Genomic DNA, 21,111 nt, shown 5'->3' with positions numbered 1-21,111 from the left:
TTTGGAATCAGAGCAAACAGGTTCTTTTCCCTTTATAAAATTTTCAAAGTTATGTGTATGCCAAGTGCATTCCCCATGCCGCAGCACAGACCGTGCCTTCTCCATGGTGCTCTGCGATGTCTGCTAAGAGAGCTATGGGGGTGACACAGCCTCTCTAGTCAGGGTCTGTTTTCACAGCTGCTGGCTCCGGGGCTGGGGCTCAAAGCTCTCACAGTACCCTCCCCCGTCCTGTGAGCCTCTGGACGAACCTGTCATCTCACGTGGCCAGAAGTACATCCCCATCAGTGCTGGGTGTTGTGGGTGTCCTCAGGCTCTGTGGTTCCCGGGGAAGGCACTGCTCGCCTTTTCTAGGGGTTGGCTTTCAAGGAGAGCCTTGGGCTACCTCTCTTCGGGGAACAAAGACCCCTCCTCCAGTCCTATGTACAAAGGCAATCTGGGGGTGTCTCGGGAGATGGGCTGAGTACAGGACTGCTCCCCTCGGCTACCTGGTTAACTCCTATCTTGCTCAGGGAATCAGGTCAAGCTCCTGGTCTTGAAGGTAGCTCTCTCAGGCTAACTGTAAACTCCCCTGGATCATCGTGGATTCCCCTGGAAGGAAATCCAAACATACTCCCTTACGGTCCAGGGGAACAGCCACTAAGTGTTCTTGTCCTGTCTGCAGTGGCTGGTGTTCTGCGGTCATGACCGGGCTTAGGGTGGCCAGGACCATGGATAGCACTAGAATGCCTGAGTGAAGAGGCTCTGCTGAGACAGCCTCAGAGGAGATGGTGGGGCTCTCTGAGGGGTCCCAGAAGCACCTTCTGAGCTTTTGGGAATGTAGTCTACACCCTTTCTTGAATTCCCCTGGCTAATAGGAAGTCTTGGGATCTTGGGCTACATCATGCCCGCATACTTTTCTCGCCAGCTCATACCTGTGTCTGGCTGATGAAGTTAATTAAGAACAGTTGAAGCTAACCCCAGCAGAGGGCACAGAGACCCACTGAGGTCTGCCCTGTGGCGAGGAGAGTCCCCACGAGTATCACTCAGAGATCCTGGGGGCTGGGCCCAGGCAGCTGTAGGACCTCACAGCAGTGAGAAGCGCTTTTGAGAAGCCTTTGCTTGGCACATGGAAAGACCGGTCATCAGGGCACCCATTACCCACCCCACAGGGCACAACTCCTCAGAATCCCAGACAGAACTCAAGTCTGACAGAATAGCCAACACTCAAGTGTCAAGCTGTTCAGCTCCATGCACCTCCGTGCGGCTGACAGAATACATCTCCTTTCCTAAGTCGGTCTTCCCAGAGAAGATGACACACGGGGTCTTAGCAGCCAAGCATTCATTCCCACAAAGGGGGAGTTTTGTCAGAATCCTCTGGGTTTGGAGTTATCTGCTCATCCACCGAGAAGAGGTACTGAGGACCAGAGTGCAAACCTTTCGATCTGGAGTCTTGCTTGGTTGAGGAATGGGCTACGCTGGGGAGGGGTGAGGAGACCCCGCTCTGGCTGCCTCCTCAGGCTGGTTGAGACTTGGAGACATGCCAAGCAGAGGCCTGGGTGGAGACGTGGCCTCCAGCAGCAGCACTGAGACATGCCTCTCGTTGCAAATTCAACAAAGATTGAATGTATAACGCCCGCGTGCCCAGGCACGGGGCTACACCCCATGCCTTCAGAAGCTTCAGCACAATGAATCGTCACAACAAAGGTGTGATTTAGAAGTTATCAGTCTAATTTTTCTGCATGTGGAAGTAGAAAGCAAGGTACAGAATGCTTCCCCCCACCTCCCCGCTCAAAACAGCAGGCAGACCCAAATTTTCCAGGATTCACATCTGCTCCAGCTTTGGGGTGGTGGCTTGGTTTAGCTACATATATTTTCCAAAGAATTCATAGCCTGTTTTCAAGGTAAAAGCCGAGCCCCAGGAGTGTGGACTCAGTTCCTTCCCAGGAGTGGAGAGCAGGGATTTTTCTTCATGCTTCGTTCCATAAGGGACCAAAACTGTCCTTCGAGCTGGTGGCACGAGATCTTCAGCCAGCAGCTATGGAGTACATAAGACCCCAGCTCAGAGCCTGGCCTGGGCAAGGACCTCTGAGCAGGTCTGAAGAGGGTCTAAAGCCTAGGGTAAGCGCCAGGAGTGGTTTGGGTGGGCATTATTTCAGAGGTGTGGCAAAAGTCAATCATGACCGCAGGGTAATTCCAGGCAGCAGGTAATTCTCAGAGGTTGGCCTTTGCTGATAAGCAGTCAGTTTATACCAAGAACCTAGCAAGGCTCTAAGGGGGTACAAGGATTAGGGTCCAATCGCAGGAGACAAGAATTTAGCAATTGTTAGGCCCCTCCCAGTGAGCTTTGATTTAAGATTCCGTTCCAGAAGGGGATTGGATTGTGAATGAGGAACTTGAGGCAGAAGCTACTTTCTCAGGATAAAGGATACTTTTGTGGAAGGGAAATACAAAGACCACGTGTGGAGTGACCATGCATCCATACTTGCTTGGGACCCTCCCTGTTTACATCTTTTGTCCTAAGGTAATTATTAGTGGTACCATCTTTCATTCTCAAAAGTGTCCCAATTTGGGCATTATATTATGTGGCCTCCCCAACCATGACCCAACAAACGTTATGCCAAGAAATGCATTGAGCCACAGTTGAGTGCTTTGGATGCTGAGGGTGATCTCTGAGCCAAAGATCTAAGAGGTGCTGTAATGGACCCCTTCCTCCCTCTCCCCTCACCCCGTGCCCCTCTCCACTTGCTTACTTTTCCCAGAAACACTGGCCCTCTTTCAGACCTTCAGATACGCTAAACTCTCCTACCTCAATGCCTTTGACTTGAGGTTCACCATGTTGGAATGTTCCTCAGGAGGCTGGATCCTTCTCATCACCCCTAAAGCTGTCACCTCCCCAGAGAGGCCTTCTCTAACTACCCTATCCAAAAGAGCTATCCTTCACTTTCTGATTTCTCCATATCCCATTTCATAAATATATTAGTCAACTTTTGCTGTGGCATCAACAGTGCAAAAATCTCAATGAATTGCAACAACAAACATTTATTTCTTACTTGCATCGCATGAGGGCTGTAAGTCAGTTGCAGCTCTGCAGGGCTCAAGGGAGCTCTACAAGCCTCTTATTCTAGATGTGCCTGCTTGGGCATGCCTATGCCGTGTCCACTCACCTTCCATGGGGTAAAGCAAGTCACAAGGCCAAGCGCAAAGTCAGTGGGGTGGTCAGGAGGGATCTGCCTAAAAGGAAGCAAGGCAAGGGCAGGGCGGGAAGGAATGATTGTGAATAAATAATACACTGTAGCACAATAAGCTATGCTTATGTTATTTGTTGGTTGTCTGGTGCCCTCCTAGACTGTAAATTTCCTGAGGGCAAAACAGTATATGTCTTGTTCACTATTGTATCTACGGTGCCAATCAGATAACAAATTTTTAGTAAGTACTGGTTTCCTATTTTTGTTATAGTTATTACTGATCATATTAGTGTTGGAGTTATTAGGTAGACAAAGCCAACATGGTAGGGATAGAAGAGCCTCTGGTTTGGAAGACACTCGGCAACCCGGAGCCTACTAATGCAGCATTTCATTCTTCAGCTCTCAGGCTGGTGGGGTTATAGCCAAGGGTGGCTTGGGTACTGCCTTAGTCCATTCGGGCTACTATAATAAAATGCCACAGACTGGGTAGCTTATAAACCACAGAAATGTGTTGCTCACAGTTCTGGAGGCTAGAAGTCTGAGTTCAGGGTGCCAGCCTTGTTGGTAAAGGTCCTCTTCCAGGTCGCAGTCTTCTCCTTGTATCCTCACATGGCAGGAGGGGAGCAGATCTCTCTGGAGGCTCTTTTATAAAGCACTGATCCCATTCATGAGGGCTCCACCCTCATTAGTTAAGTAGCTCCCGAAGGCCCCACCTACTAATACCATCACCTTTGGGCATTAGGATTTCAACATATGAATTTGGGGGAACGCAAACATTCAGACCTCAGCAGGCACTGAGTGGGATGAGCCTGGTGTACAGGCTCTATGGCTGCAGCTAGGAAGGATAAATGGAGGGGGGGACACACAGCACTCTACAGAAATGATGCATAACAGAGTTTTCCAGATGGAAAGGAGAGAACATTCTAGAAAGAGAAAATAGCCAGAGCAAGACCTGGCGTTAGCCTTGCACATTTGTAGGGCTGCGGTAATCTAATATAGCTGGAATGTCAGGGAGAGTTGGGAGGTGGAAAAATAAAAGAGTTTGGCAAGGGTCTTCAGTCTTTGAGGGTCTTTTTGTACCCTTTTGAGAAGTTTAGGCTTTATCTTCTGTGCAACAGGGGATCTTTATTTAAAGAGTTCCAAGCAAAGATGAAATATCATGAGAATTTGTGATTTACAAAGTTCATTCTGGAGCCAATAGGTAGGATGGATTCAAAAGGAATGAGATTTAAAGACAGAAAACCAGATAGGCTATTGCAGTAGGAAGAGAGCCTTCACTTAACAGGGTGAGATGGGGATGTGACAAGTACAAGAGACACTGAAGAGATAGAATCAGCAGAAGTTAGTTACAGACTGGATTTGGGAGCAAGGGAAAAGAAGTTGATATATTTTGCTTAGGCAACTGGGTATTGTCATTCATGGAGATAAGGGATGAAGGAAGCTTAGGAAAATAGATAAAGAGATCAATTTTGGACATGCATTCAGGGTGCTGGTGGGATCTCCAGTAGAGATGTACATCAGACAGTTACATACCATGTCCGAATGTGTGGGAGGGTCTGGGCTACCAGTATCATTTAGGAGGCAAGGGCATAAGGAAGAGTGGTGGGGAGTGGGAAGGGGCCAAGGGAGAGCCCATAACTGGGTGACGGCAGAGCTGAATCATTCCCTGATGCCAGGGAGTGTTCCAGATGCAAGATTCTAGGAGAACCAGTTTTGGGAAAAAAGACTAGGAGTTCAGTTTTGGCCACATTTCATTTAATTTGCTCTGATAAAATCCAGACTCCTCCTGAGTCTAAAAGATCTTTGCCATCCTCTCCAACTCATGTCATGTTCCTAGCTCCATGGTTCATCTTGCTCCTGTGCTATTGGCCTCCCTTCTGTCCCTCACATACACCAAGCTCGCTCCCACCTCAGGGCCTTTGCACTTGCAGTTCCCTCCACCTGGAGTGATCTTCCCTTAGGACAGCTGGCCACGTCTCAGAAGACGCCTCCTCAGATGGGCCATCACTGACCGCCTTATTGAAAGCAAGCACCCCCCCATTCACTCTTTTCCCTTCACTCTGTCTTATGTTCTTTGCCACCTGTTAGAATGTAAACTTCATGCCAGCTGAGGACTTGCTCATCTGTCTGGTTGGTTGCCTCCCATATCTAGATTAGCGTTTGTCACACAGCAGATGCTCTGTTAGTACGCCAGCTAGGTGGAGACATTCTAAGGCCATGCAAAGGGGCCTGCACAGGAGACAGAAAGGAAGTGTTTCAGGAATGGGGGAGGGCTCAGCTCTCTCGAATGCCCTGCTCACCTAACGCAGGGGGCCTGCGCTTTTGCCTGCCTGTGAGGTGGGGACTGAACAAAACAAAGAAACACAAAAACTTGACACAATTCATGGCTTTTCAATCAAATTACATCAAATATGAATTGAAGAGGACATGTTCCATGCTCCGGAAATATGTGGACAGCGTCATCCGTTTATGACTGATGCTCCTTTCGGAATGTGTATGAGTTTCTAGAAGGCATCCTCAGTTCTCCTCAAAGAGAACCCAGCATTAACTTAATCTTGTTTATGATAAGGCTGAGCTCGGCTGGGTGACCAGTTTCAGTCTCATGAATGTGACCTTGAAAACCTCGCCCAGCTTCCTCAGGCCCAAGGAAGTTAAATAATAACTCTCACCAGCTCCAGTGCCAGGGATGTTGAAATACCTCAGATGAAAACTACTGTACCCTGAGCTTCTGAGCAGAAAGAGGTGAAAGGAATTCATTAGTGGCTTTGTAAAGCCTCTGGCTCCAGCTCAGTTCTAGCATTCATCAGCAGAGCTACCTCAGTTTACTGGTTCAGAGATGCACAGTGAAGCAAGAACAATCTGATTGGGCCTCTCCTGCTTGGGTGAGCACTGCTGGAGAAAATCGCCCAACCAGGCAAATTGGTGCTGCTACAAATTCAAGGTCACCAGTCTCAATCAAGCCTGCCACAGTGCCCAGCATCCATCTGTGTTTCTTAAGTCAGTCTGTTCTCCTCTTCCCCATGGAAGCTATGCCAAGCATTCTCCACTCCCCCACCCCCATCCTGGGAACAGCCCCCCTCCTCACCTTACCCTGGAGAATGACCTTGTCTCCCACCTGGGAGACGACGTCCTCAACTTCCAAATTCCAAAGACACCAAGACTGCATTTCATCACCATCCCCATCCTTCCTGTCACCTTCCCACCTTTAATACCAGAGATGCCCACTCCTCTCTCCCATCAAAAACCAATCCCCCTGTAGCTTATGCATCCCATTTTGGCTTTAGATCAGGTACCTTCAAACACCTTTAAACTAACAGTAAGAAATGCAGTGCAGCACACACTCACACACACACTCACACATGACTGAAACAGATTCACAAACAGTACTTACCTTTATGCCTATAATGCACTCAGTTATTTCCCATTCTCTTCCCTTTGTTTTTGTTTTTTTTCTTTTATTTTAGCATCCAGCCCATGACCCACCACGTTGCTTTCACGAAGAGTCACTGTTTCAAAAATTTTCCTATAGATTCCCCCTCGCCTCCCACCTTCTCAGGAATCTGTGCCTCATGTAATTCATCCTCTTTCTTCTGTCTCAGCCTCTCCCTTCTGCCACGTCCTTCCCATCGCCATTTAAATTTCCCCAGGTCCCTCTTCTCTTAAAAGTAAAACTCTTTCTTCACACCTCCCACATCCTGTCCGTTCTTGAATACTCTCCTTCGCATCCAGACTCCTTTGACGGGATGTCTTTCCTTGCTGTGACCACTCCTCACTTCCCAGTCCCTTGTCACCCCATCCTTTCTGACCTCTGTGTCCACCACACCTGGAAACTGCTCTCAGCGAGGTCACCAATGAGCCTCCTGTTGCTAAAACCCAATGGGTTTTACCCAGATGCTCCACTCTATTTCCGGACAGATAGCCCTTCCCTCCTTCTGGAAACCACTCTCTTGTTTTTCCTCCTACCTTCATCTGCTTTGTCTCCATCTACCCTGCCAGCTTCTCTCCATCCTCTTGCAAAGTTCCATGCTGTCTGTTTTTTCTTTGCCAACTTGATAGCCCTACTGTTTGAAGTTTTTGTTTCCTTATAATATTGTACATTTCCCCAATCTTTATTGACCAATTTTATTCACTTGTTAGTTGCCTCTTAATTACCTTAGCCCATACTTCTATTTTGAGTGTTTATCTTTTTGTGGAATTGTAGTTCTTCATATGTTAAACATAGTAAATATTTAATTGTAATATCTTGCAAATATTTCCTTTTCATTTGGTCCTTACTATTTACCTTTTATGGTGATATTTGAAATCCAAAAGTTTTTCATTTCTGTAACTTAAAATACTGTTTCCTTTATGATTCTAACCTTAGTATAATGCTAAGTCCTTCACCACCTCTGAGATTATACAAATATTCCTTATATTTTCTTCTAGTACTTCTATGGTATACTGAGTGAAATGTGGATCTAATTTTTCCATTCTGGATCCAAATGGTAGCCATTTGTCCAAGCATCCCTTATTGATCAATCAACCTTTACCCTGCTAATTTAAAAATCCCCCTTCATCATATATTACATTTTTGGATGTCTGTATCCTTTTCTGAACTTTCTTTTTTGGTTCCATTGAACTCTCCTTTGAAGTTGATACATTACAGATTTTATTATTGCAGCTTTATAATATGTTTTAATATCTGAGTTGATAAACCTCCCTGCCACTGGAAGAAAATCAGTCTTGTGGTTGAGAGCTTGGGCTTTGGAACCAGCTTGACTGGGTTCATATCCCAGCCCCATCACTTACATGCCTGTGACTGTGGGCGGGTTACTTGAACACCCGGACTTAGCATCTGCATCTGTAAAATGGGGATAATAATAGTATCCACCTCAGAGTGCTGCTGTGAGGGTTGATGGGTTAAGACATATGACGTCTTGCAATGCCAGCTAGCATCTCATATGCTGTTTTTCCTTGTCTCTCTCAACAGATCGATCTTATAGTTGTTTTAAGCTCCAGAAAAAAAAATCAGTGTGGGCCTTGTCTGGAATTACATTAAATTTTGCCTGGAATTACGTTAAATTTATACAGTGATTTGAAGATAATTGTTATCTTAACAATATGAACTCATCATCCAGGAAAAAAGTTTGTCTCTTATTTTTCAATTTTCTTTTCTGCCTATCAATAAAGTTTTGTTGATTTTATTATATAGGTCATGTTTGCTTATTGTTTTAGGGCTGAATTTGATTTGGTAGCACTTTACAAATAAGATTTTTTACACTGTGGGCGTATTGATGTGTGAGTAGATGAGTATGAATATGTGTATCATACATACTATCTTATGGGAATATTTGTATCAAGATTAATTAAATAGCATAGCTACTATAGCTTGCTTAAAATTTAAAAGCTCAGGCCCTAAAAATACCTATTCCCTAAATGTTTTCCAGTCTTCTCAGGTTTTTCTCTTCTCACAATTTTTGTAATTTAAAATTTCCTGGGAAATTCTCCATTTTGTGAATATTTCAATTTTATTAGTATGTTACACATACTATTCTTTTATATCTGGCTTGTCTCCTTAATTTTATTATCCTGTCTCTATGTATATATCTTCCCTCTTTACTTCTTGGGTAGACCAATGAGAAGTTTCTCTTTTGCTGGTCTCTTCAGTTAACTTTTTCTGCTTTTATCTTTATTAAGTTTATTCTCCCGTTTCTCCTTAATTTTCTTTAGTTATTCTCTTTGTCACTTTCTTAGTTTAAATGCTCATTTCACTTATTTCTTTTTTATTTAATAATGAATAAGGCTATTAATTTTCCCTCAAATACAGCTTTGGCCTAGTATCATCATCATTATTGTAAGTAGTCTGTACTGACAGCCTTTGTTTCCTCTTTGAACTCAAGAACTTATTTAGGAAAGGGTTTTATAACTTTTTGGGTGATTAGGGGTTTTTCCTCATTCTTTTATTGTTTTTTTAACATCTTTACTGGACTATAATTGCTTTACAGTGTTGTGTTAGTTTCTGCTGTATAACAAAGTGAATCAGCTATATGTATACATATATCCCCATATCCCCTCCCTCTTGCACCTCCCTCCCACCCTCCCTATCCCACCCTTCTAGGTGGTCACAAAGCTCCGAGCTGATCTCCCTGTGCTATGCAGCTGCTTCCCACTAGCTATCTATTTTACATTTGGTAGTGTGTATATGTCAGTGCTACTCTCTCACTTCGTCCCAGCTTGCCCTTCCCTGTCCCCATGTCCTCAGGTATATTCTCTACAGCTGCATCTTTATTCCTGTCCTGCCCCTACGTTCATCAGAACCAATTTTTTTTAGATTCCACATATGTGTGTTAGCATACGGTATTTGTTCTCCTCTTTCTGACTTACTTAACTCTGTATGACAGACTCTAGGTCCATCCACCTCACTATAAATAACTCAATTTCGTTGCTTTTTATGGCTGGGTAATATTCCATTATACATATGTGCCACGTCTTCTTTATCCATTCATCTGTTGATGGACACTTAGGTTGCTTCCATGTCCTGGCCATTGTAAATAGAGCTGCAGTGACATTGTGGTACATGTCTCTTTTTGAATTATGTTTTTCTCAGGATATATGCCCAGCAGTAGGATTGCTGGGGCATATGGTAGTTCTATTTTTAGTTTTTTAAGGAACCTCCATACTGTTCTCCATAGTGATTGTATAAACTTACATTCCCACCAACAGTGCAAGAGGGTTCCCTTTCCTCCACACCCTCTCCAGCATTTATTGTTTGTAGATTTTTTGATGATGGCCATTCTGACTGGTATGAAGTGATACCTTATTGTAGTTCTGATTTGCATTTCTCTAATGATTAGTGATGTTGAGCATCCTTTCATGTGTTTGTTGGCAATCTGTATATCTTCTTTGGAGAAATGTATGTCTGGTCTTCTGCCCATTTTTGGATTGGATTGTTTGTTTTTTTGATATTGAGCTGCATGAACTGCTTGTAAATTTTGGAGATTAATCCTTTGTCAGTTGCTTCATTTGCAAATATTTTCTCCCATTCTGAGGGTTGCCTTTTCGTCATGTTTATGGTTTCCTTTACTGTGCAAAAGCTTTTAAGTTTCATTAGGTCCCATTTGATTATTTTTGTTTTTATTTCTATTTCTCTAGGAGGTGGGTCAAAAAGGATCTTGCTGTGATTTATGTCATTGAGTGTTCTGCCTATGTTTTCCCCTAAGAGTTTTATAGTGTCCAACCTTACATTTAGGTCTTTAATCCATTTTGAGTTTACTTTTGTGTATGGTGTTAGGGAGTGTTCCTAATTTCATTCTTTTGCATGTAGCTGTCCAGTTTTCCCAGCACCACTTATTGGAGAGGCTGTCTTTTCTCCACTGTATATTCTTGCCTCCTTTATCAAAAATAAGGTGACCATATGTGCGTGGGTTTATCTCTGGGCTTTCTATCCTGTTTCATTGATCTATATTTCTGTTTTTATGCCACTACCATACTGTCTTGATTACTGTAGTTTGTAGTATAGTCTGAAGTACAGGAGCCTGATTCCTCCAGCTCCGTTTTTCTTTCTCAAGATTGCTTTGGCTATTCAGGGTCTTTTGTGTTTCCATACAAATTGTGAAATTTTTTGTTCTAGTTCTGTGAAAAATGCCATTGGTAGTTTGATAGGAATTGCTTTGAATCTGTAGATTGCTTTGGGTAGTATTCATTGTCATTTTCACAATGTTGATTCTTCCAATCCAAGAACATGGTATATCTCTCCAACTGTTTGTATCATCTTTAATTTCTTTCATCAGTGTCTTATAGTTTTCTGCATACAGGTCTTTTGTCTCCTTAGGTAGGTTTACTCCTAGGTATTTTATTCTTTTTGTTGCAATGGTAAATGGGAGTGTTCCCTTAATTTCTCTTTCAGATTTTTCATCGTTAGTGTATAGGAATGCAAGAGATTTCTGTGCATTAATTTTGTATCCTGCTACTTTGCCAAATTCATTGATTAGCTCTAGTAGTTTTCTGGTAGCCTCTTTAGGATTCTCTATGTATAGTATCATGTCATCTGCAAACAGTGACAGCTTTACTTCTTCTTTTCCAATTTGGATTCCTTTTATTTCTTTTTCTTCTCTGATTGCTGTGGCTAAAACTTCCAAAACTATGTTGAATAATAGTGGTGAGAGTCGACAACCTTGTCTTGTTCCTGATCTTTGAGGAAATGGTTTCAGTTTTTCACCATTGAGAATGATGTTGGCTGTGGGTTTGTCATATATGGTCTTTATTATGTTGAGGTACGTTCCCTCTATGCCTACTTTCTGGAAGGTTTTTATCATAAATGGGTGTTGAATTTTGTCAAAAGCTTTCTCTGCATCTATTGAGATGATCATATGGTTTTTCTTCTTCAGTTTATTAATATGGTTTATCACACTGATTGATTTGCATATATTGAAGAATCCTTGCATTCTTGGGATAAACCCCACTTGATCATGGTATGTGATCCTTTTAATGTGGTGTTGGATTCTGTTTGCTAGTATTTTGTTGAGGATTTTTGCATCTATGTTTATCAGTGATATTGGCCTCTAGTTTTCTTTCTTTGTGACATCTTTGTCTGGTTTTGGTATCAGGGTGATGGTGGCCTCGTAGAATGAGTTTGGGAGTGTTCCTCCCTCTGCTATATTTTGGAAGAGTTTGAGAAAGATAGGTGTTAGCTTTCTCTAAATGTTTGATAGAATTCGCCAGTGAAGCCATCTGGTCCTGGGCTTTTGTTTGTTGGAAGATTTTTAATCACAGTCTCAATGTCAGTGCTTGTGATTGGTCTGTTTATATTTTCTATTTCTTCCTGGTTCAGTCTCAGAAGGTTGTGCATTTCTAAGAATTTGTCCATTTCTTCCAGGTTGTCCATTTTATTGGCATACAGTTGCTTGTAGTAATCTCTAATGATCCTTTGTATTTCTGCAGTGTCGGTTGTTACTTCTCCATTTTCATTTCTAATTTTATGGATTTGAGTCCTCTCCCTCTTTTTTGTTGATGAGTCTGGCTAATGGTTTATCAATTTTGTCTATCTTCTCAAAGAACCAGCTTTTAGTTCTTGATCTTTGCTATTGTTTCCTTCATTTCTTTTTCATTTATTTCTGATCTGACCTCTATTATTTCTTTCCTTCTGCTAACTTTGGGGTTTTTCTGTTCTTTCTCTAATTGCTTTAGATGTAAGGTTAGATTTTTTTATTTGAGATGTTTCTTTTTCTTGCAGTAGGTTTGTATTGCTATAAACTTCCCTCTTGGAACTGCTTTTGCTGCATCCCATTGGTTTTGGGTCATCGTGTTTTCATTGTCATTTGTTTCTAGGTATTTTTTTATTTCCTCTTTGATTTCTTCAGTAATCTCTTGCTTATTTAGTAGTGTATTCTTTAGCCTCCATGTGTTTGTATTTCTTACAGTTTTTTTCCTGTAATTGATATATAGTCTCATAGCATGTGTTCAGAAAAGATACTTGATACGATTTCAATTTTCTTAAATTTACCAAGGCTTGGTTTGTGACCCAAGATATGATCTATCCTGGAGAATGTTCCGTGAGCACTTGAGAAAAAAGTGTATTCTGTTGGTTTTGGATAGAATGTCCTACAAATATCAATTAAGTCCATCTTGTTTAATGTGTCATTTAAAGCTTGTGTTTCCTTATTTATTTTCATTTTGGTTGATCTGTCCATTGGTGAAAGTGGGGTGTTAAAGTCCCCTACTATGATTGTGTTACTGTCGATTTCCCCTTTTATGGCTGTTAGCATTTGCCTTATGTATTGAGGTACTCCTATGTTGGGGGCATAAATATTTACAATTGCTATATCTTCTTCTTTGATTGATCCCTTGATCATTATGTAGTGTCCTTTGTTTCTTGTAATAGTCTTTATTTTAAAGTCTATTTTGTCTGATATGACAATTGCTACTCGAGCTTTCTTTTGATTTCCATTTGTATGGAATATCTTTTTCCATCCCCTCATTTTCAGTCTGTATGTGTCCCTAGGTCTGAAGTGGGTCTCTTGTAGACAGCATATATACAGGTCTTGTTTCTGTATCCATTCAGCCAGTCTATGTCTTTTGGTGGGAGCATTTAATCCATTTACATTTAAGGTAATTATTGATATGTATGTTCCTATTACCGTTTTCTTAATTGTTTTGGGTTTGTTATTGTAGGTCTTTTCCTTCTCTTGTGTTTCCTGCCTAGAGAAGTTCCTTTAGCGTTTGTTGTAAAGCTGGTTTGGTGGTGCTGAATTCTCTTAGCTTTTGCTTGCCTGTAAAGGTTTTAATTTCTCTGTCAAATCTAAATGAGATCCTTGCTGGGTAGAGTAATATTGGTTGTAGGTTTTTCCCTTTCATCACTCTAAATATGTCCTGCCACTCCCTTCTGTCTTGCAGAGTTTCTGCTGAAAGATCAGCTGTTAACCTTATGGGGATTCCCTTGTATGTTATTTGTTTCTTTTCCCTTACTGCTTTTAGTATTTTTTCTTTGTTTTTAATTTTTGATAGTTTGATTGATATGTGTCTTGGCCTGTTTCTCCTTGGATTTATCCTGTATGGGACTCTCTGCACTTCCTGGACTTGATTGTCTATTTCCTTTCCCATATTAAGGAAGTTTTCAACTATAATCTCTTCAGATGTTTTCTCAGTCCCTTTTTTTTTTTCTCTCCTTCTTCTGGGACCCCTATAATTTGAATGTTGGTGCATTTAATGTTGTCCCAGAGGTCTCTGAGACTGTCCTCAATTCTTTTCATTCTTTTCTCTTTATTGTGCTCTGTGGTAGTTATTTCCACTCTTTTATCTTCCAGGTCACTTATCCATTCTTCTTCCTCAGTTATTCTGCTATTGATTCCTTCTAGAGAATTTTTAATTTCATTTATTGTGTTGTTCATCATTGTTTGTTTGCTCTTTAGTTTTTCTAGGTCCTGTTAAATGTTTCTTGTATTTTCTCCATTCTGTTTCCAAGATTTTGGATCATCTTGACTATCATTACTCTGAAATCTTTTTCAGGTAGACTGGCTATTTCCTCTTCATTTGTTTGCTCTGGTGGGTTTTTACCTCACTCCTTCATCTGCTGCATAGTTCTCTGTCTTCTCATTTTGCTTAACTCACTGTGTTTGGGGTCTCCTTTTCAGAGGCTGCAGGTTCGTAGTCATTCTTTTATTATTGCTTTGTAGTTTATTTGCAGTGTGAATAGAAAATATGTCCCAACAGTTTTTGCTTTGTAGAGGAGTTTATGGAGAATTCTTTGTAGCCCAATATAGGGTCCATTTCTGTAATATTCCAGGGGCATTTGTGAAGAAGGTGGTGTTCCTTGTTTGAAGGTTACAGAGTTTCATATAACATATACACACTCATAGTATTTTACAGATCCACTTTATTTACTTTTGACTGCAGATTAGTATATTTTTCTCCAACTCTTACGTTTTTTGGGGTTTTTTAATTTTTATTTATTTATTTTTGGCTGCATTGGGTCTTCGTTGTTGCACATGGGCTTTCTTTAGTTGCGGCGAGCTGGGGCTACTCTTCGTTGCAGTGCACAGACTTCTCATTGTGGTGGTTTCTCTTGTTGCGGAGCACGGGCTCTAGGTGCATGGGCTTCAGTAGTTGTGGCTCACGGGCTCTAGAGCACAAGCTTAGTAGTTGTGGTGCATGGGCTTAGTTGCTCCGCGGCATGTGGGATCTTCCTGGACCAGGGCTCAAACCCATGTCCCCTGCATTGGCAGGCAAATTCTTAACCACTGTGCTAAAATTAGTTTATTTTGTCTGTTTCAGCGCTTTGGGGCCAAATGTTTCATAACTGTCATATCTTCATTTTGGAATGTGCACGTCATCCATTTTTTAAATGTCATCTTTGGATTTGAGATTTTGTTTTGTCTCATTGGGTCCCTAGTAACTGAATTATCATTTTGAAAGCACTGAAACTAGCAGTGACAACACCTGAGGAAAAGATAGTAAAAGAGGATTTTTCAACAAAACTTTTATTTCTTACTCAAGGTCCTATTGAATAATAATCCAATATTATACACAGTAATGATACATCCATTTGGTAATGAGGTTTCCACCTTTATTATTTTTCAAAAGTCTGAACCATTTAAAGGCTTATCCAAGGTCAAGATCCATGAGCACAACATGGTAACTGCTTCCAAAGGGAGAGCATACCTCATCTTTCTCTTTTACCTGGGTGATTGATAGTGATGAGATCCAATCACAATACATTTTGTTATCCTCATTTGGGACACTGAGAAGCAAATTCTTTTCTCCAACAGAAACATTCTACTGTAATATGTAAACCTAATTTTCCAGAGTGAGAGAGATTAGACCTTTGTTGGACAATGCACACTCCCTTTTCCTGCCCTCATTGTAACAAGTCTGAATTATACGTTGGGATAGAAAACTGAGCTTTACAGGGCCACATTTCTGTTCTATTAGTGTCAGTTTATCAGCTCCATCTCTTTCCAGGTGCAAGAAGAAATGTCTCTTGGTAGCAGTCCAGAGGACTCTTGGACTGAAAAAAAAGAATCATCAAGAGTCTGGTGTGATATTATAACATCCAAGGGTCTGATATTAGTATTAAAACTCCTTTTTTTGTGGTTTGCATTTGCCTTCACCAGTAGGTCTCAAACCCTGGCTGCACATCAGGATCACCCGGAAGCTTTTAGCACCTCTGATGCCCTGGGTACACTCCACCAAATAAACAGGAATCTTTGGGGCCTGGGCATTGGTAAATTGTAACACTCTTCTAATCTGAAGTCTGAGCTATCTTGGCCCATTTCCTTATTCTTGACTATTCTGAGTCACTTTAAGTTGTGTGTCTTTTCCCAAAATGAAAGTTATATTTTTCTAAGACAGATAAACCTGTATACGTTTACTATCATAAATGATGTTTTGTCTTTTTCCCCCTTTTTTATCATCTTACTTTACATTTCCCCTCTTTATGATTCCTTGTTGTTTCCTTTGAATTCCATTTTTTTGCTAAATTGACTGCTTTGCTTTTTCCCCTTTGGTAATTTTGAAGATAAGATACTTTATAGTCTATTACTAATTACACTTAACATCTTTAAAGACACTCTCTAACCTATATTTCTCTAATTAACCACAGAAACTATATAACAGAATTTCTTACAAAATGAGGAAATTAGCATATCTCCTTGCTTCAACTTTATACTTTACATCAGAATAATCTGCAATATTTTACCCTGGGGTTTGGGCAGGAGTGATATCTTTTATCTTCTCTTCCAACAAATATTTGTTACACTTGCAGTCTATTTTCTAACTATGTTTATAGCAGTTATTTAGATTCTTTACTGTATTGTTTATTTGCTTATCACCAATCTTTTTTCATTTTTTATTAAGCATAACTTTCTCATACTTGAGTTCTGCATTTTGATTCATCTCTTGGTTGGGTTGAAAACATCTTCACGTATTTCTTTAGTGTTGTATGGATAATATACTTTTTGAGGTCTTTGATACTGGAAGCGGTTTCTGTTGTCTTTGCTCTTTAACAATTTGGCTGGGCCATACTCTTTTCTACTCTAAATTATTTAGGGACAGATCTGTACCGTGTCTAAGAGACATGCATTGAGGATCACAACGTAGTATTTTTTCCATGTTTCCAGAGCTAACACAGGTATCCACCTATTTTTACAGACTTTGGTCAGTTCTTTTGGTTGGGACTTGGAACGGGATGGGGATGTGAGGCACGTGTATCCATGTCACCATCTCTTCAGATGGTATCAACCATTAAATGCTCATTGATTCATTCAGCAAATATTGATTGAGCACCAACAATGTACCAGGCATTGTGGGAGCCATAGGGATTCAGAGAAATCAAACAGACAAGATTTCTACCCTCATGGATTACATGTGTGTGTGCTGGGGAGAGGGAGGGACAGACCATAAACAAACCAGTGAACAAGGTAATTTTAGAGAGTGATAGCTAGAGCTGCCATATATAGCTGCTCAAAATGGTGCCCCTGGAGCTTTACAACATGGCAACTCTGGATAAAGGGTATAAAGAAAAAAACGTGACAGAGTGATGGAGTCGGGGTGGGGACTCAGGTGATGTTAATTAAATTCTCTGCAGCAAATCCATTTGTTCTCATGCTTTCAGTGCCTTTGAAATCGTAGAGCTTCTCTTTGTCTCTGGTCCGCCTTGATGTTGTTCTGCTGGTAGACAGGCCATGTGGTTTTTCCCCTTCTGTCTTCAAGGTAGTCGTCTTTGTTGGTTTCAGATTCCTCATTATTGGTATTATGCTTCCAGCTGGACTACCACAAAGCCATAGATGGGATAGCTGTGTGGGGGCATCTGTGTCCAGCCTAGAACCTCCAGTTCAGGGCTGATATAATGCTTGGGGTTAACAGATGAATCTTTAACAGATTCTAAGAACACCCCCAAGAACTCCACTATTAGACTTAGTGAGCAGTACTGTTCTCATACTGGGAGACGGTGTTGCTGGGTGGCTAAGGGCTTGGCCCGTGGAGTCAGGTGGATTTGAATTTGCATGGATTTGTGTGGATTTGAACTCGCTGCTACCATCTACTGGCCGCGCAGCTCTGGCAAGCTACTTAATCTCTGTGTGCCGCAGTGTCTTCATTTTTAAATGGGGTTAATAACAGTACCTACCTCATGCCGTTATTGTGACAGTTAAATTGAGTAATTGATGAAAGTGCTTAGAACAGTGCCTGTACTAAGTAAACGCCCAATAATATACAATGGTAATTACTATTAACTATACCTTGTGTTGCCTAAAAGCTTTTTCATATCCTTCTCTCCCCTTGACTCAAACTTTCAATACTTATAAAATACAGAGATTATAGGGATGAGACTGAATGTGTCCTCGAGACCAGGTTCACTTTGCTGAATTTGATGGGAGGGCTTTGAGTAGCAGGTTGAAAAAGTAATACCTAATGCAGAAAAGGGGAAGGTGTGTAGAGTCAGGCAGAGGAGACACTCAACGGAAGGAATCACCAATCCCTTTGTTTTGTGTGTTTTTTTTCTTTTGCAAACATGATTTTATTATTATTTTTCACCTTAGCTTCATTATAATTAATAAGTCAAATATTATACTTACTTTAATTTCAATATAATTAATACCAAACATCACTATAAATGTTATAAAGGCACTTAAATGTTTGTCCACATTCGTTTTTACCTTCTTTACACTTTTATATATTAAAAAATGTTTCAATGAGCCTATATCATTTTTGCAGTCAGAAAAATTAAATATTGCTTTCATTTTGAAAAAATATCACCCCCAAACCTTTTACTCTAATACAATTTTTATTTGGGGGCTCATGTCCAGTCTTTACCCATATATAAGTAAATATTTAATAGCTATAATCCAAAGCATGCGTATAATTTTATGATGTACTGTTTTACTTTAAAATGTTTAACATTCTTCTTTCTACAGGGTCATATTTATCACTTTAATGATTGTGTTCAAACTGCACCACATTAAAGTCTATAATTTACCTCGCATTATTGGGCTGACATGTAGGTTGTTCACATTTTTTCCTCTGTAATAAAATTATGTCACTGTAAACATCTTTGTCCATGTGGCTCTTTTTCTTTTTAATTAATTCCTAGAGATTACTGAGTCAGAATATTTGAATAGTGCTGTGGCTGCTGATAAGAATGCATACACTCCCTTCCAAAAGGATTATATCAAGTTTACTGTGCAACCGGCAATAAATACATATGAGTTTTCATGAAGCCGCAACAGTATGGGTTGTTTATTTATTTATTTTTTCTAGTGAAATGGACTGTGTTTTCATATTAATCCCATTTTCTCTCATATGAATCCGCTTTGGTCATCTTGGTGATGTTCTTATACAATTATAAAAGCTCTAATTCAATATTGATCGTTGCCCTTTGGCATATTTGTTGCAATGTTTTTTCATTCTGTTATTTTTCTTTTTAATTTTGGTTTAGTGTTTGTGTGTTTGTTTTTCCATTTATAGCACTTTGCTTTGCCTCAGCCTTGTTCCAGGGTCTGTTAGTTACTGGCATGGAAAGGGTTTAAAATAAAGATTTTCAGAAGAGTCGATCCTTGGAATGTGTGCAGGGCCTCAAGATAAGGCGCTGGTCACCTCTCTCCCCCAGTTTCTTCCAAAACTTTGGGCTCTGAAAGATGGTGCCTACCTAGCGCCTCCTTAGCATAGTTTTGTAGCTTCGAGGCTGGCAGAATCCCCAGGGGCACACCTATCATTTCCCCACTAAAAATGTTTAAAAGATAGAAATGGACTTGGAATATCTCCACTCTGGTTACCACCCGGGGGATCACCACCAGCTAAAAGAGCCAGGCACTGGGTCTACATTTAAGCTTGAATGGTGGTTTTTCTCCCCAACGCAAGGGACCGAGAAGCATGCAGGCCCTGCCTGGGGTGGGCTCACCGAAACGGAGACAGGGCCAGGAGAGGACCAGCTCCACCTTGTCTGTGGCTTGCCAGAGGGACCCTTCCCAACACCACGTGTGGCATGGAACCCATCATGTCTCCCACCTAGAGCTCAGAGCCCAGCCGGTCCAGCCCAGCCCTCGTGTCACCCTTTCTCTCTGTTGCTCTTCTACTAAGAAACGCTCCCCCGCCAGCCCTCAGGGGCCCAGGCACAATACCAGGGGTGCTCACTGACCTCCACGGCTCTTCTCTTGCAGTTTCCTGCTTCTTCAACTTCACCAGCCCCTCCGGGGTCGTCCTGTCACCTAACTACCCGGAGGACTACGGCAACCACCTCCACTGCGTCTGGCTTATCCTCGCGCGGCCCGAGAGCCGCATCCACCTGGCCTTCAATGACATTGATGTGGAGCCTCAGTTTGACTTCCTGGTCATCAAGGATGGGGCCACGGCTGAGGCCCCAGTCCTGGGCACCTTCTCGGGAAACCAACTCCCCTCGTCCATCACAAGCAGCGGCCACGTGGCCCGTCTTGAGTTCCAGACCGACCACTCCACGGGGAAGAGGGGCTTCAACATCACCTTTACTAGTGAGTCCAGCCTGTGTCCTCAGCTGACCGTCCCTCTGGGGATGTCCAGTGGAGGGGGCGCCAGCAGAGGAGTGTTGATGTGGGTGGGCCCGTTCCAAAAGCCTTGCGGGGCTGCGGAGCCAGGCATGGGGCTCCAGCATGAAGGGAAAAGCGGAAAGCGTTCTTTTCTGTGGCGTCACTCGCTTTTGGGCATTTATTTCCTATGAATGTGCCATATAATGTGAAAGGAGCCTGGGACCCCATTTCTCCCTCCCACCCTCCCCCTCCTAGAAGGCCCAGCTAGAACCAGGAAGGGCCCAAGGGAGAGCAAGCCCTCCCCATCCTCTTCTAGCTACGGACGCCTCTCCGATGTGCTCCCCCAAGTCCTCGGACGCCTACTCACTGCCGACTTCATGTATCCCCCGTGGGGCTGCTCACGCTTTGCTTTGCCAGTTCCCACTCCCATAGGCAAATCAGAAACAGAAGTCTAGAGCAGTGTTTCTGTTTGGCTCTGAGACTCATTAGAGCCAACTCTCGGGGCATTTCCTCATGGCCCCTCTCAGGGCCACAGTCCCAAAGTTGTCACCTCCAGTTTTAACCCTTGGCCCCTTCTCTAGAAACAAACTGAAGCTCAGCCGTGATTATTGTCGTTTCTGTGTCTCGGGGGGTTGGGCGGGGCAGAAGCTTGGAGAGTAGAAACAGCAAGCGGCAAAGGTAGCAAGAGGTGCTGTTCAGGGCAGAACCAGCTACAGACCCAGTGAACTTGGCCAATGGCAAATCTTCAGAGGGGGCTGAGGCTGGGTCCGTCTGAGCAGATTAACCAGATCCTTTCCCAGAGGCCGCTTGTGAAATGCAAGTCCCCAGTTCAAGCTCCGCCCCACGCACCCAGCACACACGCAGCGCTTGTCCCTCTGGCACTTTCGGATAGAACTGATCTCCGCCCAGCCCCCCTCCCACCCTTGGCAGAGAGGTCTTGCTTCCTTGTCCCATCTGTCCCCAGGGTCTAGTTGAGC

The 21,111-nt window shown here is 42.3% G+C and overlaps 1 protein-coding gene across 1 annotated transcript in view; it reads left to right on the top strand.

Annotated features, from left to right (window-relative positions):
• CSMD2 (CUB and Sushi multiple domains 2) overlaps nt 1-21,111 on the top strand; it is a 653,956-nt gene that overhangs the window by 383,890 nt on the left and 248,955 nt on the right. Inside the window, exon 14 of the mRNA XM_036829393.1 lies at nt 19,793-20,119. Within this exon, the coding sequence (XP_036685288.1) occupies nt 19,793-20,119 (327 nt within the window). The remainder of the gene's footprint in view (nt 1-19,792; nt 20,120-21,111) is intronic.

Source organism: Balaenoptera musculus, chromosome 1, assembly GCF_009873245.2.
Source record: "Balaenoptera musculus isolate JJ_BM4_2016_0621 chromosome 1, mBalMus1.pri.v3, whole genome shotgun sequence".
In the NCBI taxonomy this organism is placed as follows: Eukaryota; Metazoa; Chordata; class Mammalia; order Artiodactyla; family Balaenopteridae; genus Balaenoptera; species Balaenoptera musculus.
This window is presented reverse-complemented; position numbering and strand designations above follow the sequence as displayed.